This window comes from Stenella coeruleoalba, assembly GCF_951394435.1.
Source record: "Stenella coeruleoalba genome assembly, chromosome: 4".
NCBI classification, from domain to species: Eukaryota; Metazoa; Chordata; class Mammalia; order Artiodactyla; family Delphinidae; genus Stenella; species Stenella coeruleoalba.
This window is the reverse complement of record NC_137149.1, coordinates 43,881,383-43,902,263: the sequence shown is the minus strand read 5'-3', so window position 1 is coordinate 43,902,263 and position 20,881 is coordinate 43,881,383. Positions and strand designations below refer to the sequence as shown.

The 20,881-nt window shown below is 41.0% G+C and overlaps 1 protein-coding gene across 7 annotated transcripts in view; it reads left to right on the top strand.

The window, feature by feature from the left end:
* The first annotated feature begins 2,254 nt into the window (after positions 1 to 2,254).
* Positions 2,255 to 20,881, top strand: part of LDB2 (LIM domain binding 2) — a 387,893-nt gene continuing 369,266 nt past the window's right edge. For 6 of the 7 annotated variants that reach the window (XM_079919738.1, XM_079919736.1, XM_079919737.1 and 3 more), the window contains exon 1: positions 8,562 to 8,923. In XM_079919738.1, coding sequence (XP_079775864.1) covers positions 8,792 to 8,923 — 132 coding nt within the window. In that variant the 5' untranslated portion in view covers positions 8,562 to 8,791. Of the gene's footprint in view, positions 2,322 to 2,886; positions 3,050 to 8,561; positions 8,924 to 20,881 lie in introns of those variants that run through there. The other variant, XM_079919739.1, reaches the window with a different exon arrangement.

Genomic DNA, 20,881 nt, shown 5'->3' with positions numbered 1-20,881 from the left:
TATCCATCATTTAACGAGGAGGACCACCTTCTGTGTATGGTCCCTCCATCATGCCTAGAGGGAAAGGTGTCCAACTCACCAGGGACATTGTGAAAAATATAATTTTATATAAAGCACCAGACTCTGCATTTGCATGGCAGTTAGTAGGCAATCGGTAAACGATGCTATTGTTGTTATTATAATAACACTTATTAGTACAGGAAGAGACACATGCAAGGTCTCCCGGCCTCTACTTCTAACCCATTGTGTTGAGCTAAGCTGGCCTCTTCGTGGTTGGATCTGGGAGGCTGGGCACACCGGGTCCGTTTCCCTTCTCTGTTAGAGTGAGAGGGCTGCCGTGACGAAGCACCACAAACGGAGTGGCTTAACCACAGACATGTATTCTCTCCAGGTTCTAGAGGCTCTAAGTCTGAGATCAAGGTACAGGCAGGGCCATGCTCCCTCTGAAGGCTCTAGCCAAGAATCTTTCCTTGCCTCTTTCCAGCTTCTGGTGGTTTCTGGCTGTCCTTGGTGTTCCTCGTCTTGTAGCAGCATCACTTCAGTTTCTCTCTGTGTCTGTGTTTGTGTCTCTGTGTCTCTCCTGATGAGGATACCCGTCATTGGATTTAGGCCCACCCTAATCCAATAGGACCTCATTTTAACTTGACTGCATCCATCTGTTTACAATAACATCATAGTCACAGGTACTGAGAGTTAGGACCTGAACATATATTTTGCAGGGACACAGTTCAACCCACCACACCCACCTTCTGGTAACGGGACACTGTGGTTTCATCTGGTCTCTGGATTTAGAAGGGCCAACTCTGACCCAGGCTGGAAAGGTGGACATGTGACCCAAGACCGGCCACCCTCTTGGCCATATTGATTAGTGTAGATGTGTGCATTTAGGTCCAAACCAGGCAATGAGATTCAATGCCAGCATTCTTTGGAAACTCCTGAAGAGGAAACCTCTCTTTCTGCTGGTCTAAGTTGGGCAGATATAAACCCAGCTCTGCCTACGGTCAGCACACGGACAAGCCTGCCTGGGAATAAGGAAAGCCTATAGGGGCAGCAACAGGGTCCAAGTCCTGATGATGTCATTTGGGCCCCTGGATCCTACTGTACCTGAATTCAGATACTTCTGATTTTTCCAATGACATAAGCCAATAAATTTACTTCTTTTCTTTTTTGATTATGACATTTGTAATAGTAAGTTTTTCTTGTACTTGCAATTAAAAGTCCCAAATGATACATTGTATTCATCTTCACATTTATGTTTTTCTGTTTTCGTGGCAAAGTTTGTTGCAGGTCTGTGCCACCATATACTAGAAAAGGCTTGTTCTCTGCTTTCAAACCACTCACAACCTAGTGTGCAGATGGACAAGGGGCTGTGGACGATATTGGTTGAGAGCCTCAACAGAGAGGACCCAAATGCCCGCGTTCAGTTCCCATCTCATCCATCACCCATCACCACCTGGGTTACCTTGGACAAGTTACTCAGCCTCTCTGTGTCTATGCTTCCTCATCTATAAAATAAGAATAATAATCGTCCTTATATTATGAGACTGTTGCAGGATTAAGTGAATTAATATATAAAAAGTACATGGAACAATGCCTGATGCTTTTTAACAGCTATGTAAGGGTGAGTTATTGTTATTGAGTAGAAAGTATTCTTCCTAAATTCCCATAATGGCCCTATGAAATTAGTACTATTATTTCTACTTTACAAATAAAGAAACTAAAGCTAACTTCGGTGATTCAATAATTATGTGAAATCTAGTGCACACAATGAGGAAGTGACAAAACTGAATCCAGAGTGCAGTGTCTTTGACATTTGGCCACATGGCCAGGCAGGGGTCAGAAGTAGATTACAAAACTCTGAACAGCAGCTCTGAGATCTGTTGGATATTGAACAATTCATGATGACAAAGGGCTTTATAGGGTAATGACTTCTGAAAATGGAGTTTCATAAGTTATCACATTTGCCCATTTTTGTTGGGCCAGGATCTAGCATAGTACCTGACTTGTGCTAAATAACCAATAGATGCTTTCTGAGTGAGTAAATGAATGAATGAATAATAGCTTTTATCCATCCCTATACATTAGCTTTTTATCTATATATTACGGATAGACTGGCCTAGAATTAGAGGATGTAAATTGCTAGGACAACTCTTGGGATTCATTCTGATAAGTTTTTATCCATTTATTTTGCAGAAATATACAGAGCACCCGCATGTACCAGGCAGCATGTTAAATTCTGAATGTACATGGGTGGATAAAACCAACACATCATCAGCACTCGTGGAATTTACAATCTCATGGTGGACACAAGCAATAGCAAAGTAAATAGCAAATACAGACATGATTACAAATAATGACCAGAGACCTACCAAAAGGAATTCAATGATAGAAAGTGATGGCGCATGCATGGGGAATTTAGATATTTGGTCATGAATGGCTCTCTCTGAAGAGGTAACATCTTGAGCTGAGACTGAAGGCTAAGGAGGAGCCATGCCAGGGGCAAAGAGAGGAGGGTTCTAGAATCTAGAGGAAAGCATTTAGTGTGTCCTGAGAGTGAAGGGGGTGGCGTGTCCTGGGAGGAAAGAGAGGCACAGATGTGGTTGGAGGGGCTAGAAGGGGGCCAGATCCCACAGAGTCTGAGGGAGGAGGGTCCCACACATGGTGGGCACTCAGTGAACACCTGTGGAATAATGAAATGAATGTTGGATGGTCTATGCTGTGGGGTTGGATTTTACTGTTGCTCCTCAAGAAATGAGCTGTTCTCAGTGGCTATGGCCTTCTTAGTCATTACAATTACTTATTAGATTTGGTTTAGTCAAGAGGACAGTAGAGAATGACAGGAAACACCACAAAAAAAGTAAATCCAAGACGTCTCCAAAATTGCAGGGTTGAGACAGCTTTCCAAGCTCTTCCGGAGAGTCAGCAATGTTCTCCTCAGCCGCCAACTAACTCCATTTGTAAACTTGAAGTGCCTGAACCACAACAACTAGTACTGATGAGAAGATGGCCTTTGGGAATTCCACAAAGTCATCAATCACGTTAATTCCAGGTAATAGCCAAGAGCAATGAGAGACGTCTTTCAGCCTCTGTTCTGGGTCTTGTTTTATCTAGTCCAGAGAGAAGTTACTGAGTAACCGTGTGTTAGGGATTCCTTGGGCTGAAATCAGCCTCCCAGAGCATCCTTCAGTTCTTGGGTCTGTCTGAGTCAAATCCACCCACCTCGTATCCACAAGTCCTCTTGCTCAAACCAAGCACTTATCCTGTCATTTACCGGCTCCTCAGGGCCCATGCAATAAACTGCAAATTCTTTAAAATGGTACTTAAGACCTTCTAAAATTGGGCTTCAACATCTTTTTACTGTCTCTACTTTCTCAAAGTTTCTTGATTTTGCTTGATGTCAAACATGTTCATTTCTGTAGTGTCCCTGCTGCTTGGCATGACCTTCCACAGACTCTCATCTTTATCTCTCTGACAGATCCTTCGAGGATAAACACAGATGCCAACTCTTCTGTGAAGCTTTCTTTGACTTAACTAGTTTGAACAGATCCCTCCTTCCTTGAAGGCTCTTTGTAAATTAGCATTTCATTTGTAAAGTTTGAAGATGCCTACCATAGGATGCCTTAGATTTTTCGGCCTTATCTCTACTGCTAATGCCTACTCCCTATCTGAGCCTGTCCTCCGCACTTCAGAGTGTCATTTTACGTTTATTTCTGAGATTGGGTAATCCCTGTTACTTTTTCTAATAATAACAGTAGCAACTATGAACATTTACTAAATGCCAAGTACTGTTCTAGTCGATTTACATGTATTAACTTATTTAATTCTCATAAAGGCCATAAGATTGTTATTAGCCCATTTTACGGATTAGAAAACTGAGGCACAGAGAAATTAAGTGTCCAGGATCACACAGCTAAATGCAGGATTCAAGATTCAAGCCAAGTCAGTGAAGTTCCAAAGCCCATCCTCTAAAAGAATATTCATGTCTTTTTAAATCTTTATCCCCCTATCACATCTCAGCCCTATCTTGCACGCATATGTTAGCTAAATGATTATGGAATGAAGAGGCAGAAAGAAAAGTAAAAGACGCAGAAATAGGTAAGAAAAGGCAGAGAGGGACAACCAAAGAGTGGTAAGAAAACTAGCTTTCTAAGCAAACGCACTTTCGTAGAAGGAACTCGAGACGGTGCAATCAGATAGATTAAGGAAAGGGACAATGACTTCAATACCTAGATGGATAAGGCAGGTAAATGGAAATTAGGGACCTTGGCTGGTAAAGGCCACGGAGTGATGGAAACCATGGTGGATGGACAAACACTAATAGGTCCCACTGCACGTTGCCACAACCAGAGCTTAGGATTTTTCAAGAGAAGATGAAAACCTGGATTTTACGTGAAATTCTTTATTTTTGTAAACTGTTGTCAAGTAGTTCAAATTAAAGGAAAAATAGACACTCTATGGGTTAAACCTAGGGTGAATATATCAAGATGAAACCCCAAGCTCAAAGGTCAGGTCAGATTTTCGAGCATCCTGAATGTCTGTGAGAGGACTTTTGGGGCTTATTCAATACTCAACATGCAAAATTGTATTTAAACTAGCATGGTTCAATTTTGGGCGTAATAGAACTGTTGCATTGGGGTTAGACTTGTTCATTCTTTTACGGTATACAAACATTGCTTCTTGAATTTCTTTATGGTTTCCTAAAGGAGTTGATTTGCAGGCTTCAAATGAGGACATTTCTTTCATTTCTCAGGCTCAGCCCTGGGCCAGAATAAGATGAGTCATAGCTGGTCCCTCAGTGCGGGGGTGGGGGGGGGAGGGATAAATAAGCAGGTTGGGATTAACATATACATATATACCTACTGTATAGCACAGGGAACTCTACTCAGCACTCTGTAATAACCTATATGGGAAAAGAATCTGAAAAAGAAGAGATACATGTATATGTATAACTAAATCACTTTGCTGTACACCTGAAACTAACACAACATCGTAAATCAAATATACTCCAATATAAAATAAAAATTTAAAAAAAGAATAAGAAAATCCAGAAAAAAAAAAAAAAAGCAGGGAAGTGACAAAACCAACCAGGTAACCTGATAATGCAAAGGATTAAACATCTAACAGTGCAACTTTGGGAGTATGTGCTGGAAGATTTGGACAATGAGCAAAGTGGGAATAGTTTGGCGAGGCTTCAGGGAGAATGGGTAGAAGTGGGGCCGTGGGGACAATGGACGTCTGAAATTGAGCAGAACAAATAATAAAATCAAGGTGATAAGAGCCACTTCATCCTCTTGCCCTTTCTTCCAATAAATTCCGTGCGTATGGCTTGAGTACCTACTGTGGGCTTAGCACTACGCTGGCCACTGGGGACAAAGAACAGAGATGCCCTAAAGACGAGGAGGATGGACCTGGGTTCAAAGCAGCAAAATGCTTAAGACCTAGGCAGACTGGTGTGAATCTTGTCCCTGTCACTAATTAATTGTCTGATCTTAAAGGAATTTCTTAGCAACTCCAAGTCCTAGTCTCTGTATCTGTAAAATGGGGAGAGTAGTTCCATCAATCACATAGTTTTATTGTGAGATTAACAAAGAATATTTGTGTAAACCAGTCAGCACAGTGCCTGCCACATAGTAAGGACTTAACAAACAATAGCAATTACTACATTTAAATGTAAATTCTCCAATAGAAGAATATAAAAGATAGTGTTGACCCAAAGGGGAAAATTATTTTCTATCTCTTCCTTTTATTTGTTTCCTTCATAGCATGCACTACAATTTGAAATTATGTTTCCAAAGGCTTCTTAGTTCTTCTATGCTACCTGTACCCCCAACCCCCCATTGCAAGGTGCAGGAAAGCATCTGCTATATCCACCTTGGCCTCCCAATGTTTCCTAGCACCTAAGCCTATGTTAGGTACCTACTAATAATAGCATTTTTGAACACTCATATGTGTGGATTCTAATCCATTCTAGTGCATTATCTCATCTAATCCATTGCAGCAATCTAAAGGATTGTTGCTATTATTGTCTCCAATTTAAAAATGAGGTGACTGAGACATACAGATATCGAGTCACTTGCTCAGATTCACAAGGCGGGTAAGTGGAACCAGGGTTGAAATGTGTTCTGGCCAGTGCTATAGCCCGTGCCCCCATCCAATGCCAATGTAGTATCTGTAGAATAAATGCATTAATGAGTGGGCAATGGAAAAAAAGGCTCACAGGGGAGGGGACAATTTAATTGGATAGGAGGATGAGTAAGAGTCTACAGGTAAACAAGGGACAGAGTACAAATGTGTGCATGCATGAAATGAGATAGTAACTACAGGAAGATCGAGTATAGCAAACAAACAAACAGTGTGTGTGTGTGTGTGTGTGTTTGATAGAGACAGAGAGAGACAGAGATAGACAGAAAGAGACAGAGAGACAGAGAACAGGTCTTAATGAATTTGGGCATTTTCCTACCAGCACCAGAGAAAACACTGAAGGGAAAACATGGGGCACAGTTACGTCCCTTTCTATAATCAACCTTCTGGTTGCAATAAGGATGAATCACAAGTTAGAAGACAATTGTGGCTCTGTGAGCAGTTTCAGATATTTCTGAATTTGGAATGTTTAGGTATTAACAGGAAGAAATATTTCCAATTATAGTTTGGAAGAGTCCACAAGAATTAATGAGAGCAAGCCTCAACCTTATTCAGAAAGGGGTTCCCTAAATGGATTTTTGAGCTTTTCCTGTTTTTGATCCAATATTGGACTGCACAGGTCTGCTAGGTGTTACTTTAATTCTTGGGCTGAAACAGCCACGTAAACACAAACGTGGACAGGCACTAAACTGTTGGACCGTCTTTAGTTTGGGAATTTAAACACAAGGAATGGTTAGGTTTTGCAGTGGCCATCATTCCAAAACATAAATCACGCCAAATTTGTTTGAATTCCTGTCTTTAGAAGGTTGTGTGTTTTGACAAACCTTGCAGCAAATTTGGTCCAGCTTTTGGATTTGTAATGAAACCTGAAACCAAACGTGCTGGCCTGCCTTGGGGTCCTCTTGAAGGAAAGAGTTCCAAGCAGCCTTACTGTAATGCCTTCCCTAATCTCATCCTGGCAAGAGACGTTACTGTATTGGGCTACACTGGAAGTTTGGGGTGGACTCTGCAAACATTTCATGCACTTATGGAAAAGGACTAATCAAGACCGCAATTTGGGGGCATTTCTATGCCTGAGTATTCTTGAGAGTGTAAATTGCAGAATTAGCAATACCTTATCCCCTGTTGGCTAGTGACTTAGAGATACCCCAAGCCATGACTGGGGCAGAAAGTTAATTAATTTGCTTATTAAAAAGAAGAAATGTCTCATTTGCATGCATTTACATTTAAGTCTTGCATGCATCAAGCTTTTTGGTGGTCTTTGCTTTCTTTCCTCAATACCACTGACCTAGCTAGATATTAGCTCAAAACATTTACATTTTCTGCATCTGGGCTTTGTTTAAGGGGTAGATGTCTGGTTATCATTGGTTCCAGCAGAACTTGATTGTCATACAGATCATTTAATCTCTATAGACATCCTTTCCCCTCCCGTGGGCCGTGCGAATTTTCTCCCAGTTATCACATACCGCAATTGAGAAAAGATTCATGTACTTGACCAGTCTTAGAAAATAAAGACCTTGTCTCCATTAGAGTTGGACATGTTATTTGGGGATGAGCCATTCAATTATTTGTAATTTCCTACTCAACTGAATTTTCCATGGTCATTTTTGTGGGAGTTTTCTCTTTCTTGCTTTTCCTCTCTTACTTGGAGGTCTGCTTTGGCAGGGTTTTTTTTTCTTTTTCTTTTTCTTTTTTCTCTCTCCTAGGGAAAGAAGACCATTGCACCATGGGTGTATCTTAGGCATTCCACATTCCAAAGAATCGTTTTTTACCTGAAAATGCTTCAGTGACCTGAATCCTGGCCCCCTCAAACCAGCTTGAATGAAGCTTTGGGAGAAGGAGAGGGAGCGGGCTGGGAAGAGGGGGTGATTGGGGAGGGCAAGGGGTTAGGAGGGGTTGAAATGCAAAGACTCTAACAAGCTCTTGCTTGGAACAACAGTAAGCAAAATCAAAACTATAGAGGAAGATTAGTGCAGAGGGAAATCTACATGGGAGTGAATCACCAGCTCAGTTACCGGGGACCACGATGCCCCGGTTTCTGTATTTTGTAGTCATCACATTTCTGAACCATCACAACGGTGTGGCTGTCAGGGGTGAGTGGCTCTGGCAGCGGTTAAACCACCTATATGCTAACAAGCTCAGCAATCAGGTTGTGAAGGGTCCTGGCAAGAGGAAAATAATCCAACCAAACCTTAGACCTCTGTCAGGCTGTGAGGAGAATTATATTTTTGAACTAGTCTACAGTGTGGACAGGAAATGACCTCTCCACAAACTGCTTCTTTAAAAACAAGCAGTGGTGCCTAAAGCTATCCAGCTCCCCTCTCTCTCTCCCTCCCTCCTTCCCTCTCTTCCTCCCTCCCAGCCTCCCTCCCTCTCTGAAGCTCCTGCTCTCTCCCTCCCCTCCCGAGAGCTCTCCCCCCTCCTCCCTCCCTCCCGCTTGCTCTCCGTCTCTCTCTCGCTACCGAGGGCTCCCACAGCAGTTCCCAGCCAGTGTGTTCAGCCTGCCTGCCTGCCTGCCTCTGTGTGTGTGTGCGCGCGCGTGTGCGAGCGTGTGCGTGCGGCTACTTTGTACTGTGAAGAACACAGCCCATGTGCTCTGCATGGACGTTACTGCTACTCTGTTTAGCTTGATTTTCGACAGGCAGGCAAGATGTCCAGCACACCACATGACCCCTTCTATTCTTCTCCTTTTGGCCCATTTTATAGGAGACATACACCCTACATGGTACAACCAGAGTACCGAATCTATGAGATGAACAAGAGACTGCAGTCGCGCACAGAGGTAAGTACTTCAACCTTGGGTGTGTGTTTGTGTGTGTGTGTGTGTGTGTGTGTTTTCTTCAAACTGTGCCTGAGCTTTTCCTGGGTGGCTGGCTGCATTCTGCGGGAAGTGTCCCACTAGATACTACCACGTACGTGGAAATGAGCGCCAGCATGAATCCACTAGTTTGGACGCTGGGTTTCCAGGCACAGCAACTCTTGGAGCTGGGGACAGTTTCTGCCGGAATCTTGAAATAGACAACCCAGCACTTGATTCGCCTGCCGGGTGTCCAGAAATGCTGCTCTACCAGAACTCTGGCATTTTCAGGCTCTCAGTCGGTCCCCTTAGTGTTTCTTGAGAGAGAATTCCGAGGGATTTGGTGATCATTTGCATCCAGCAAAATAATTTTTTTTTTTAACAAATCCCAGAGGAAGTCTGCTTGACCGGCATTTGCTTTTCAAAGTCATCAAAATCGAGGTGAAAAGGGCAGAAGAGCCACCCTTCGTACTTTTCAGAACTAGCCCTGGAGGGACATGTTTGTCTATTTCCGTGTTAAATTCAGAAACCAGTTGCTTAGGGCAAGGGGTTCTTGACTTTCTTCCCTGGACGGTGGGAGTGTCTCCCAGGAGCTCTCACTTCCACAGGAGCTGGCTCAGAATTCAAGTCAGCTTGAGTTTTTGCATATTGTGATCTTGTGCCCCAGAGAGAAGCCTCACCTACTCGCAAGCAACTCTGGGAGCAGAGAGGAGACAGGACTTTCAGAACTTTGTAAATGCAAAACTCCAGACCGCCTCCTGCAATTTAAATATTTAATGCCAGTTGACTTTTCCTCTGTGCTGGCTGGGCTGGTAGATCCTACTGCTGGGCTGTCCATTTGCCTTTAAGTTGAGGCTTTGTGTTGAAGTGTTCTGAGAAGGAGTTTGTTATAGGGGCACCAAAGTCACTTTAAGAAGTAGAAATAGCTGGGAAATCTGTCTTCTCTGCAGAGTACAGGTACCCGGAGGGTCGATGGCAAAGAGCTTTCAGGGAATAGCTTTGGTAGAATTTTAGGTAGAAGCTTGACTCTTAATTCTGGAAAGGGACCCAAGGTTTTACGATAAAATAAAACACACTTGCTTGAATTGTTAACAGAGCCATGGAGAATTCATGATGTTTAATGTATTTAATATAGCTAACAAGATGTGACCTGCTTTCTGATTGGCTAACTGCTGGACAAGGACTGATTAAAAAAAAAAAAAAAGCTGGGCTGTCTTTATCACTGATATTTTCTTTATATGTTAATACATCATAGATGTTAAGTGGACTTGATGATACCGTTGCTCTCCCCAGAAGCCAGTAGCTTTTATACAAGTGTAAACTCTGTCGTGCAAAGGGTGGTGAGCTGTTGGCAGAAAATGATATTTGTGTGTTGTTGTGTGTGTGTAGTTGTGTATGTATGTTACAATTTGTATATTGCATTCAGATCTTTGCAACTGTGTATTGGAATCTTAAACTCTTGCACAAACTATTGATTGTCGCAGCCTGCTTTCAGAATTAGGAGGACAGAATATGTCATACTGTTCAGGCACACATAATTGCAACACAGATTTGGAGTAAAAAAAAAGTCTTAAAAATATGATTAGTTTTAAAAAAGAGACCAGCGACCTTTATGGATCAATTCTTGAACAGCAGGATTTAAAAAGAACCCGTGTCCATCTTACATTTTAGAAAGTTTTTGAGGAGTTGTAGAAGGAGGGTTTTTCTCCATCCTTCTCGGTTAAGAGAGCAGGCAGATTTCTCTGATATCTGTGTTCTCCTGTGCCCCTTAATTATCACCTGGCCAGTTCTGAGCTAGAATACTTATCTGGAGGACTTCTCTATCCTGGTCCTCATAAAAATCTGCAGAATGCAATAAGGTCCCACATTTGTTTCACATTTGAGAGAAAACCTTTAAAGTCCCAAATTCATAGTATTGTTTCTTAAAACTGGCACGTTATCTTTTGTGAGAGCTAAACTCAGGAATTCCTAACTTTTGGATTCTGGGGTATTACTTTTAAGTAGAAAACCTGCTTCACAGCTCAAGAAACTGGAGAGGAAAGCTTGCTCTGACAAATCCTAAAGATTTTTTTAAACCTCGCTGACTGACAGAAAAGCACTGAGAACTGTTTTCTGGTATGTTCTAGAGCCAACCCTGAACACTTCTTCCCTTAATTAGATCTTTTTTATAATTATCCAAATAATTGCTCTGACACTTCCTTTTTTCTTTGCCGAGCAGTAAAGGATGTCACGAACCCAAGGCCATAAGTTTGTTTTCATTTCATATGAAAAAAAAGGAGAAAATCAAATAATTGCTCCTAAGATATATAAATATTAACATTCGATATTAGATTTTGATCAATGTTTGTAATGGAAAAATATTTAGAAAAAATAACTTCTTGAAAAAGTTACATTGTGTATTTATCAATATTAATGGTGACTATTTATGGTAAAGTTGTTCTGAGCCCTAGAGAGGGATTGGTTGGAATAAAGTGCAGTAATACCCAGCAAGAGTTATCAGTTTATTCACACACAAAATCAAATAGATTGTTGAGTGATTACTTTTAGAATTTAACTGATGCATCCATCCATTTTGGACAAGAGAGACTCACTTTCTTTCTTCTCTCTCTCTTCTGGTTCCTGCTTCTATATTACATGGTATTATTTCATTGACTCCTAATATCGCACTCTCACATACACACCTATGTAATACTCTCGATTCTCCATTCTTTTTTGAACGTAGACTTGCCTAGAAAGAAATTGCAGCAAATCAGTCTCAATGAAAAAATTATAATCGAGTTTGCAGAAATTTCCTAGAAACCTTCTTTATGGAAAGGAAAAAATGTAGTAAAGAAGCATGGTGCTCACCTATTCTCCTTCCATAGACGACTCCCCCAGAGCATTCTCTCCTGGGGATCGATGCATTTCTTCCAATTAAATAAAATCAAAGCCGTTCAGAAGCTGGGTAGTTTTAAAAAACACTGGATTGGGAGTTAATCCTTTTTCGAACTTGTTTCTTTCTTTTACATGGATCTTGGTTCCTCATAAGCAAATTATCTCAAGGCCTCTTTAATTTAAAAATTCAGATTTTACCAAAGTTCAGAGTTTGGTTTTCTTTAGTAGGAGAAAGTGTTGTGAACTTGAGTAATGAGCACAGACATTACTTCTTGGCTCACGGTATTTAGTTCAAAATCACAAATGGTACTGAAAAGATAGGGTCATAGTGGAGAAAATATTGCAGGGAGCGACCCTGCCAGTCTTGTTTAAGGCCAGTGCTGGGAGCAAGCAGTTCCTGGGACAAAGTAGGTGCTCAGTAAACATTTGTGAACAAGTCGATCATGAATCAGTAGCTGACAGAGGAGAGAGAATTTAACTATATCACTGAAATTGGCACCTTTCCTGAGAAGCACAATTCTGATGCCTTTGGGGGTCCTGGTACCTCCTGAAGCTGCTTTAGGGACCTGCTTCCAATTCCCCTAAAAGTGCTCATCTCCACACTTATTGCATCATGAGGCAATTTAGATCCCTAATCTTTGTGGCAAAGGAAAGCAAGTGTCTAAGAAATTATGGGACCTCATTTCTTTCTAAAGGAATTTGAATGCATTACGAAGCAAACAAAAACAACACACATATGCTTCAGATGCTGTTGGCTATTGTGGGAAATAAAATTTCTTTGCAACACCAGAATCTCAGTGGAATTTCATAAAGAAGTACATAGATGTTTCCCCCTTTTCTTAATTGAAATTAAGAGAAACTCTTGGAGCTTTGTGTCAGTTTTGGTCACTGTAATTCCCAGGCAGTAGGAAGAGGGCTATGTTTTCCATTGTGTATGTTACCATGAATTGACCTGAGATCTTCCAAAATTCATTGACTGTTTGAATGGTCTTGCTGTCTCAAATGTATTTTGAAAGAACGAAACTGCACAATTTTTAGTTTAACACTGCACACAGAGTACCGTCAGATAGGACTTAAAAATGTGTCCTAAAGATTTCAGGATTTGTTCTGTAACAAGCTTCAGTAATAACAAAAATAACAGTATTTTTTTCATTTCCTGAAGTCTGTGCTATAAGATTAAAAATATGTATAGGTGAAATATGAGATCATCACAGTGAACTTCATTTTTAGTGAAAGGATTTTAATAATGTTGGATTTTTATAGAATTTAAGAAAGTTTATCAAGTTATACAAATTTTGGATATTGCAGACAACTCTTTTTACCTTATTTCCTCATTCAAATGACCAAAAAATGTCTCCATTCCAATGAAGATGTTTTTAAATACATAGATTTTTTTCAGGTTGGCAGTAGGCTAATTTTAATAAAATACCACAAACACCAGGAAAGTGTGGGTACTAGGATGTATTTCTTCTGTTTTGAGGTTTTTTTATTCTTTTATCAGTATTACACATCCCACTCCCAAAGAGAAAGCTGTGATTACAATGGGAAGCTGCCATGTACACAAGGATTTTATTAGAATTACGGTTTTTAGTTTTACAGGATTTAATATGAACGTTGAAAATATTTGAAGACCTTGAAATTTCAATCTGCTGCTTTCACCCCGCTTCAGCTCAACTCTCCAACTCCCCGGGGAGGGGGTGGGAGGGGGTGGAAGGCTCTCAGTCTTTTCTTTCAGCTACATTTTTATATACTTTAGTCACAGGGTTTCCCGTTGTAGCATCATGTTTATTCATGGGGTAGCTTAGTATCATTGATGCTCAGATAGAGCCTAGTTAAAATGAGATTAGGTATTCTGGATAGGTGGGAAAAAAAAGAAAACGGCTTTGTGATAAACTTGGATTTTTTTTTTTTTTCCTAGAAATTTAGGAAGAAAAATGGTGCTGTTACTCTGAGGCATATGAATGATTTTCAGTGTTAAACACAGAACTTTCCAAGTTTTTCCGAAGGGGGTTGGTGAGGAGTAGGGGGAGGGGGGATTAGTAGTGGAAAGGAAAGCTATTTTGAAAATGTTAAATGAAACCAAAAGTGAAGTTTTAAAAAATAAGAACTTCCAACCTCTCTTATTTTTCGAGATCTCTACATGGCCTCAGAAAACAAATTGCTGGACTCTTGTACGGATTTTATTTTCCTGAGGTCTTTTTTTCCCCCATTTTCCTACTATGGGAACTGTTTTTAATTAAAAATTGCTGCAAACTAACTATTCGTAGGAGGCCAAGAAGAAAAAAAAATCTCTCAGCTCACATTCAACACAGATTCTTATCAGCCTAAAATCAATGCACACTTAAATCTCTCCCCTTTTGGTATGTAAATTATGATATAGGATTTAAACAGTATTCATTTTTTAAGCATTTAGCTTTTTGTTTGGGTTTCAGAAAGAAATTAATTTAAAATGTATGGAGACAGGGCTATAAATCTCCTTTTATTACATTTGTCCACATTAACCCATTTTCATGAGGAACACAGAAAACCCCCTTTCTGAACAAGCAAACGAAACAGAAAACAAACAACCCCCAATATTGTCAGGAACAAGATTCATAAACTTACTTATTTGGATTTGGTTGGTGGGTCTCGGAATATAATTGATCTGGAAAAACAAATGTCTTTTTGAAAGTAGCAGAAAACAGAGCTTTAAAAATGTGTTCAGCTGATGCAGATATGACATATACCTTTGTCATTTTCTGACCAAAATATTTTCCTCCTTTCTTTCTTTCCTTCCTTCTTCCTTTCCCTTCCTCCCTCCCTCCCTCCCTTCCCGCCCTCCCTCCCTCCCTTCCTTCCTTCCTTTCTTTCTTTTTCTTTCTTTCCATCTTTCTTATCAATCTGAGGTTAGACTTTTTTTTTTACATTTAAATTCCGGCAGCATGCATCTGAACATAGGCAACTATTAATACTTGAGACAAACTTCAGCCCTTCCTTCAAGAATTTCTATACTTCGGGCAATGACAATATCTGTGTCTGGAAATACAGAGACGATTAAGACCATTTGGTAACAAAGGGCGACATACAAACCAGTTCTTACAATGTAGTGCCCTGTTAGGTTAACACACTGTGCCTTTGTATACTGAAAGATGTACACCTTTCTGAAAAGTAGTCGTGATGATAGTAACTAGCATCTATGGAGAGGTCACTGTCTGTAGGGCCAAGGTGCTAAGTGCTTTCTGGACATCAGCTCATGGAACCCTCATAATCACCTCCTGATATTGGTACTCCTGACATCTGCAGTCTTACTGATGAGGAAACAAAGGGTTAAGTAAATTGTCTAAGGTCACACAGATGGTAGTTTAATTTTAGAAGTTATGCTGTTAACTGCTTTGCTATAAAGCACTTCTCTGAGATAAGAAATACTAGCAAGGATTGTAGTTTCACCTGTGGAAATTTATTAGGTGAATGCATTCATTTTTTCCTTGGATAGGTTGACTTTGGCAGTGCCTGGAAAGATGACCCCATCCACCTAACCTGGTTGGACTATTTGCCTCTCAAGTGTCTGACTCATTTCAAAAGGGACCATGTGAAATTCCAAAGGATGGAATCAGAGGTGGAAAATATACCCTGGTTATTGAAAAAAAAGAACCAAATTCACACTCCCTATTAAAGAATGAATATTTTCAGTATTCATTGAAGTGGCCTTATCTGAAGAGTCACTGGACTTGTTGTGGAACACTATGCATAGTTATCTAAGAGTTTAATTTTTTAAACTTAAAAATATCTGAATTTCCATTCAGTGCTTGACTCTTCTCAGGTGTGTTCTGTGGAAGATGGTGGTTTAATTATTTTAAACATCAATTGGATGAGTAGAAAAGCTATCCCATTTTTGGTAGTGCCACGCCCCTCCAAATATAAGATTAGGAGAGTAAATTAGAATTTGGCATGATGTTGGCTTTCTTTGCAGGTAATCAATTAGGAATCGTAGAAAAAATAAAGGCATAGAGGGAAGAGAGCTCCTAACATGTGTCGGTTTCTCACTATCCTAGTTTGACCCTAAGAGGCAGTCTGTCCACATCGTGTGTCTTTGGATTTCCTCGTGGGAAATGAGGTTTCCTTCCTAACCCTGTAGCCTACTTTAGCTAACTGTGAGGCCACTGTGCTTGTAGTCAATGCCTGACAATTATTAGAGATAAGATGGATCTCTTCACGTGATCCACTCCCAAGCCCAAGATGCATGTGTTCTGGTTCTCCTTTAACAGATCAGGAAACTGAGGCTCAGAGAGGTGAAAACCAAGTCCATACATGGGCATCCCCGGGGTCTGGATCTTTTGACTCCCCCGTTCAGTGCTCTGCTCAGAAGCTTGCTGGTAAAGGTTACCCGCTCCCTGTTGGAAGCCCTGACGGCCACCCCTTGCCCTCAATTTACTACTACTTTTGACCAGCCTAGTTTGAAGTTATAGTCTTCCAATTAAAAACAGAGTGCTGAGCGTTAAAGATGTGGTAGATCCCTCTGAAGAAGAGGAACAACCCCTGTTCTGGGGACATCACAAGCCCCCATCCTCTCTTTTCAAGATTTGGATGGTCTCCTAACTATACTCTCTGCTCCCTCTTTCCACTGTATAATCTGTTTTCCCACAAGCAGCCAAGGTGATATTTTTGAAGCAGAAATCAGAGCACGTCACTTTCCAGCTCCCCCTCACACCTAGAATAAGCTCCAAACTCCTTGCTCTGGCTTTTAAGGCTCTATTGATCTGTTGTTTCCTGATGGCCCAGTCTTACCACGTGTTCAGCAAACTCCAGCCACAAGGGACTTCTTTGGATCCATTAACTTGCCAAGCTTGTGCATACCTCAACACCCTTGCCCTCAGTGGTAGAATGCATATACGGCTTCCTCCATAATAACACTTACAAGTAGTAGGAAATCTAATTTGAATTAGAATTTAGCATGGTGTTGGCTTGATTTGCAGGTAATTGATTCAATGTCTCAAAGAAAATAACAACCATGAAGGATGAGTCCTAGCGCTTAGTAGGGCCTCTACTGATCAACTTAGATGCTCCCTTCACAGAGAGGCCTTCCTTGATCAGTTCATTACCCCTCCCGCACACAGTCTCATTCACTTTTTATCACATGCCCTGATAATTTTCTTCGTAGGAATTATAGCAAGCTGTTTTTTTTTTTTTTTTTTTCCCTCCCGTACGCGGGCCTCTCACTGTTGTGGCCTCTCCCGTTGCGGAGCAACAGGCTCCGGACGCGCAGGCTCAGCGGTCGTGGCTCACGGGCCCAGCCGCTCCGCGGCATGTGGGATCTTCCCGGACCGGGGCACGAACCCGCGTCCCCTGCATCGGCAGGCGGACTCTCAACCACTGCGCCACCAGGGAAGCCCAGCAAGCTGGTATGTTTTTGCTTCTAGTTTATTTCTCAAGTGTCAATAGAATATAAGCCGCGTGGGAACAAGGGCCTCATCTGTCTCCTTTACAGTTGTCTGCCCAGTGCCCCATAGCACATAGCTGATATGCAAAATATATCTGTTGAATAAAGGAAATTACGTTGTATCAGCACTATCCAGACTGACACTGGAATTTACCTTGAATCTTCCCAACAATCACCGACAACTACAGTTGGAAAAGAATCTGTAAGCCTAATAGTCGGGTGAGCACTTACAGATAGAATGTTCAGCCAGACCTGCAGAGAAAAGAAGCCTGAAGAGAGAAATTTCTTGTGTGAAAGAGGTGTTGAGCTGAGAACTTTGCCCTCTGGGTAGTATGAATCTGTTGGGAATCTCCTGACTTCTGATGAAAACTATTTACACCTTTCTCATTTGCTATTTCTACTACTTCTCTCATTGGGCCCCTCCCTGAGAGCCCACAGCCATGAATTAGGATATGAATCACGAGAATACCTTACGTTTCCTGGAGCACTTTGCATTTTGGGAAAGTGCTTTCAGGGCCATTAATGAACTTATTTGAAGTGATTATACAACAGAAAATATGGGAAGTTATATTAGTATATGATGTGGTTTATAATGTCTTTGTGTTTACGAATTGTGTGGTGTGCTTGTGTTGTGTGTGTGTGTGTGTGTGTGTGTGAATGTGTGTGCGTATGTATGAGGGAGAGAGAGACAGAGACAGAGAGACGAGAGAGATATTTGCTCGCCCCAATCAGATTTTGTTTGTGTATGTGTGAACCTTCTGGTTAGGAAACATGCACAACTTTTTTTCCCCTAGTGTTTTTTTGTTTGGAATGAAAAGAGTAGTGTTCCTGGAATGTAAAGATCTGAACTGAAGTATGACTTATAACAAATCAGATTTGGATCCAAACCCTGGCTCTACCTCTTGCTTGCTGTGTGATCTTAGGGCAGTCATTTAACTTTTCTGAACCTTCATTTTCTTAGCCTGAAGTTTATGTTGGGAGGTGAATGGCTAATGCATGTAAAAATTCCTGGTATATAGTAAGTGCTCAATAAATGGGAACTATGATGATGATGATGATGATGATGATTATGCTGCCCTTTTCTCTGCCCCATCAGAAAATTAAGTTGTGTAAATCAGGCAAAACATTGCTTGATTTCCTAAAAGTATATTTACTTATTTTTTATTGAAGTATAGTTAATTTACAATACTGTGTTAGTTTAAGGTGTACAGTAAAGTGATACACGTGTGTGTGTGTGTATATATATATATATATATATATGTATATATGTTCTTTTTTCAGATTCTATCCCATTATAGGTTATTACAAGATATTGAATATAGTTCCCTGTGCCATATGGTAAATCCTTGTTGTTTATCTTATATATAGTGTTGTGCATCTGCTAATCCCATAGTCCTTACCCCTCCCCCTTCCCCTTTAATAACCATAAAAGTATCTTTAAAAATATATCTTACAAGGCTTGCACAAGCATATTTCAATTTAATGAATGAAACTTGCAGTGACATGTAGGATTTGTGGGTTTGGGGTTCTTATAATACGTGACAGAACCATCAGGGTGTTCCACCATCATATAATAGTGATGACACAATAATCATACACCTTCTTGTGGCTGTGATCTCCCCCAAAGTCCAGGGTATAATTAACTCTTAGACATACCAAGGTTAAAGACTAAGAACTGATCAATGTATGGGACACACGCACACCATTCTGTTGGGGAAAATCTGTGTTCAGGGTTTGCTCTAGCTAAGAACTCAGTGGAGACAACAGAATATTGAAATGTTCCCCTTCACCAGTGCCTTTGCAGGGCCATCTAAACAGGGACCCTGGGGAGGGCTGGAGAGCACACACCCACTGGCCTTCACTGGCCATTTTGTCTAAAGAGGTGTACTTCTCAGAATGCTGCCTGGCACAGACTCCTCCAAGGGAGCTGTGTCAGTACTGGGTGAAGCCCAGAGCCCCACCTGCATGTCTGGACAGATAACAGCCCTGCCAAACTGATGCACTGTGACACCTTGTGGCTTACTCCTTAACACAGCGCAATGTACACGGGTGGAACTGGTGATGCTCTGAACAGCACCATGTGGTCTCTATCTGGCCAGGGGGATCAGGTTGACAGTAAAGCTACCCGCCTCTACTTTTTTTTTTTTTTTTTTTGCCGTACGCGGGCCTCTCACTACTGTGGCCTCTCCCGTTGCGGAGCACAGGCTCCGGACGCACAGGCTCAGCGGCCATGGCCCACGGGCCCAGCCGCTCCATGGCATGTGGGATCTTCCTGGACCGGGGCACGAACCCACGTCCCCTCCATCGGCAGGCAGACTCTCAACCACTGCGCCACCAGGGAAGCCCTCTACTTTCTTTATGGATGCAACCGAGTGTTACGATGGGCTGCTTTGTCCCACTGACTTCAGTGTACAGCCTCCCTGATTTTTCATATTGAAGTCCTTAAATTACACATACCTTCCTACACCTCATTTCATTGACTAGGTCACCTGTGATTTTTATGTAGAATTCCACATTAATAATAATTTTTAATCAACTTTTCTAGAGAAATAGCTTACATAACTCAAACATTACATTGTTTTAAATTTTAATTTAATACATATTAAATGAAATATAATTTAAATTTACGTTTGTTTTAATATATGTTATTTTTTTGAGAGGGTAGTGCTTTAAATTTTGCCTCCCATTATGGGTCATTTCTTAGGATTCATGAAAACTTGATCTTGAGACTGAAAATCCGTGCAATGAAAAGTTACACTAATAATGTATACAAGGCTAACCATTTGGCAGTACACACACACACGAAACCCTTCTTATGCCTTATAGTGTTAACCATGATTACTCTGCAGTTGGCTGAAATTTCTTCCTTGAAATTGAAATTAAGCAGTTGGTGCGTATCACGTGCCTTTGAAAGGTTCTGATACAGAAACTCTGATGGAGCCTACGGCTCCCCAGTTGGCTGAATCCTAGAATTACAGGGCTGGAATAGATGTGAGTGATCATCTAGTCCAACCTTCTGATTGTGGAGATTGTGGAAGTGCTGAAACCAGACACAGGTGGCGCTTACCTGGACTACAACCTGTTGTGGATTCAGAAGTGGTCTCGGGTTTTCTAAATCATAACGCTAGTTGCCCGGGTAATAGCCAGGAAGTGGCCACATCAAACACTCTTACCTATCACTAATTTGTACTTCAACCCTACAAACACTTTTCCTTTTCAAACCCCTTTCTTCTTTCCAGTTTTCCAATTTGCCCTAAAATGGTATCGATCTTTAGCATCATGCTGTTGATGTTGAAAAACACATCACTAAGCTTTATTGCTTTAGAATTTATGACTGTTTCCCTTGCCAATTTATGTAAAATGAAGTTGCATATGTTTTAAGATATAGGTCTACTTTGTCTGATTTTAAGAGCTTGGTTCATTGTCAGTAATAGAATATTTGTAAAGTACAATGTACAAATAGGTAAATACAAATTATCTTTAGTTCTACTATGCAAAAAATTGCTGTTATCATTTTAGCATATCAATCTAAGACAGACAGACATGTGCATCAGCCTTTATATGCTTAGGGACATACCGAACACCCGTTTGAATCCAGCTCTTTTAACCAAAATTATGAGTATTTCACCATGTTCTTAAATCTTCTTAAAATT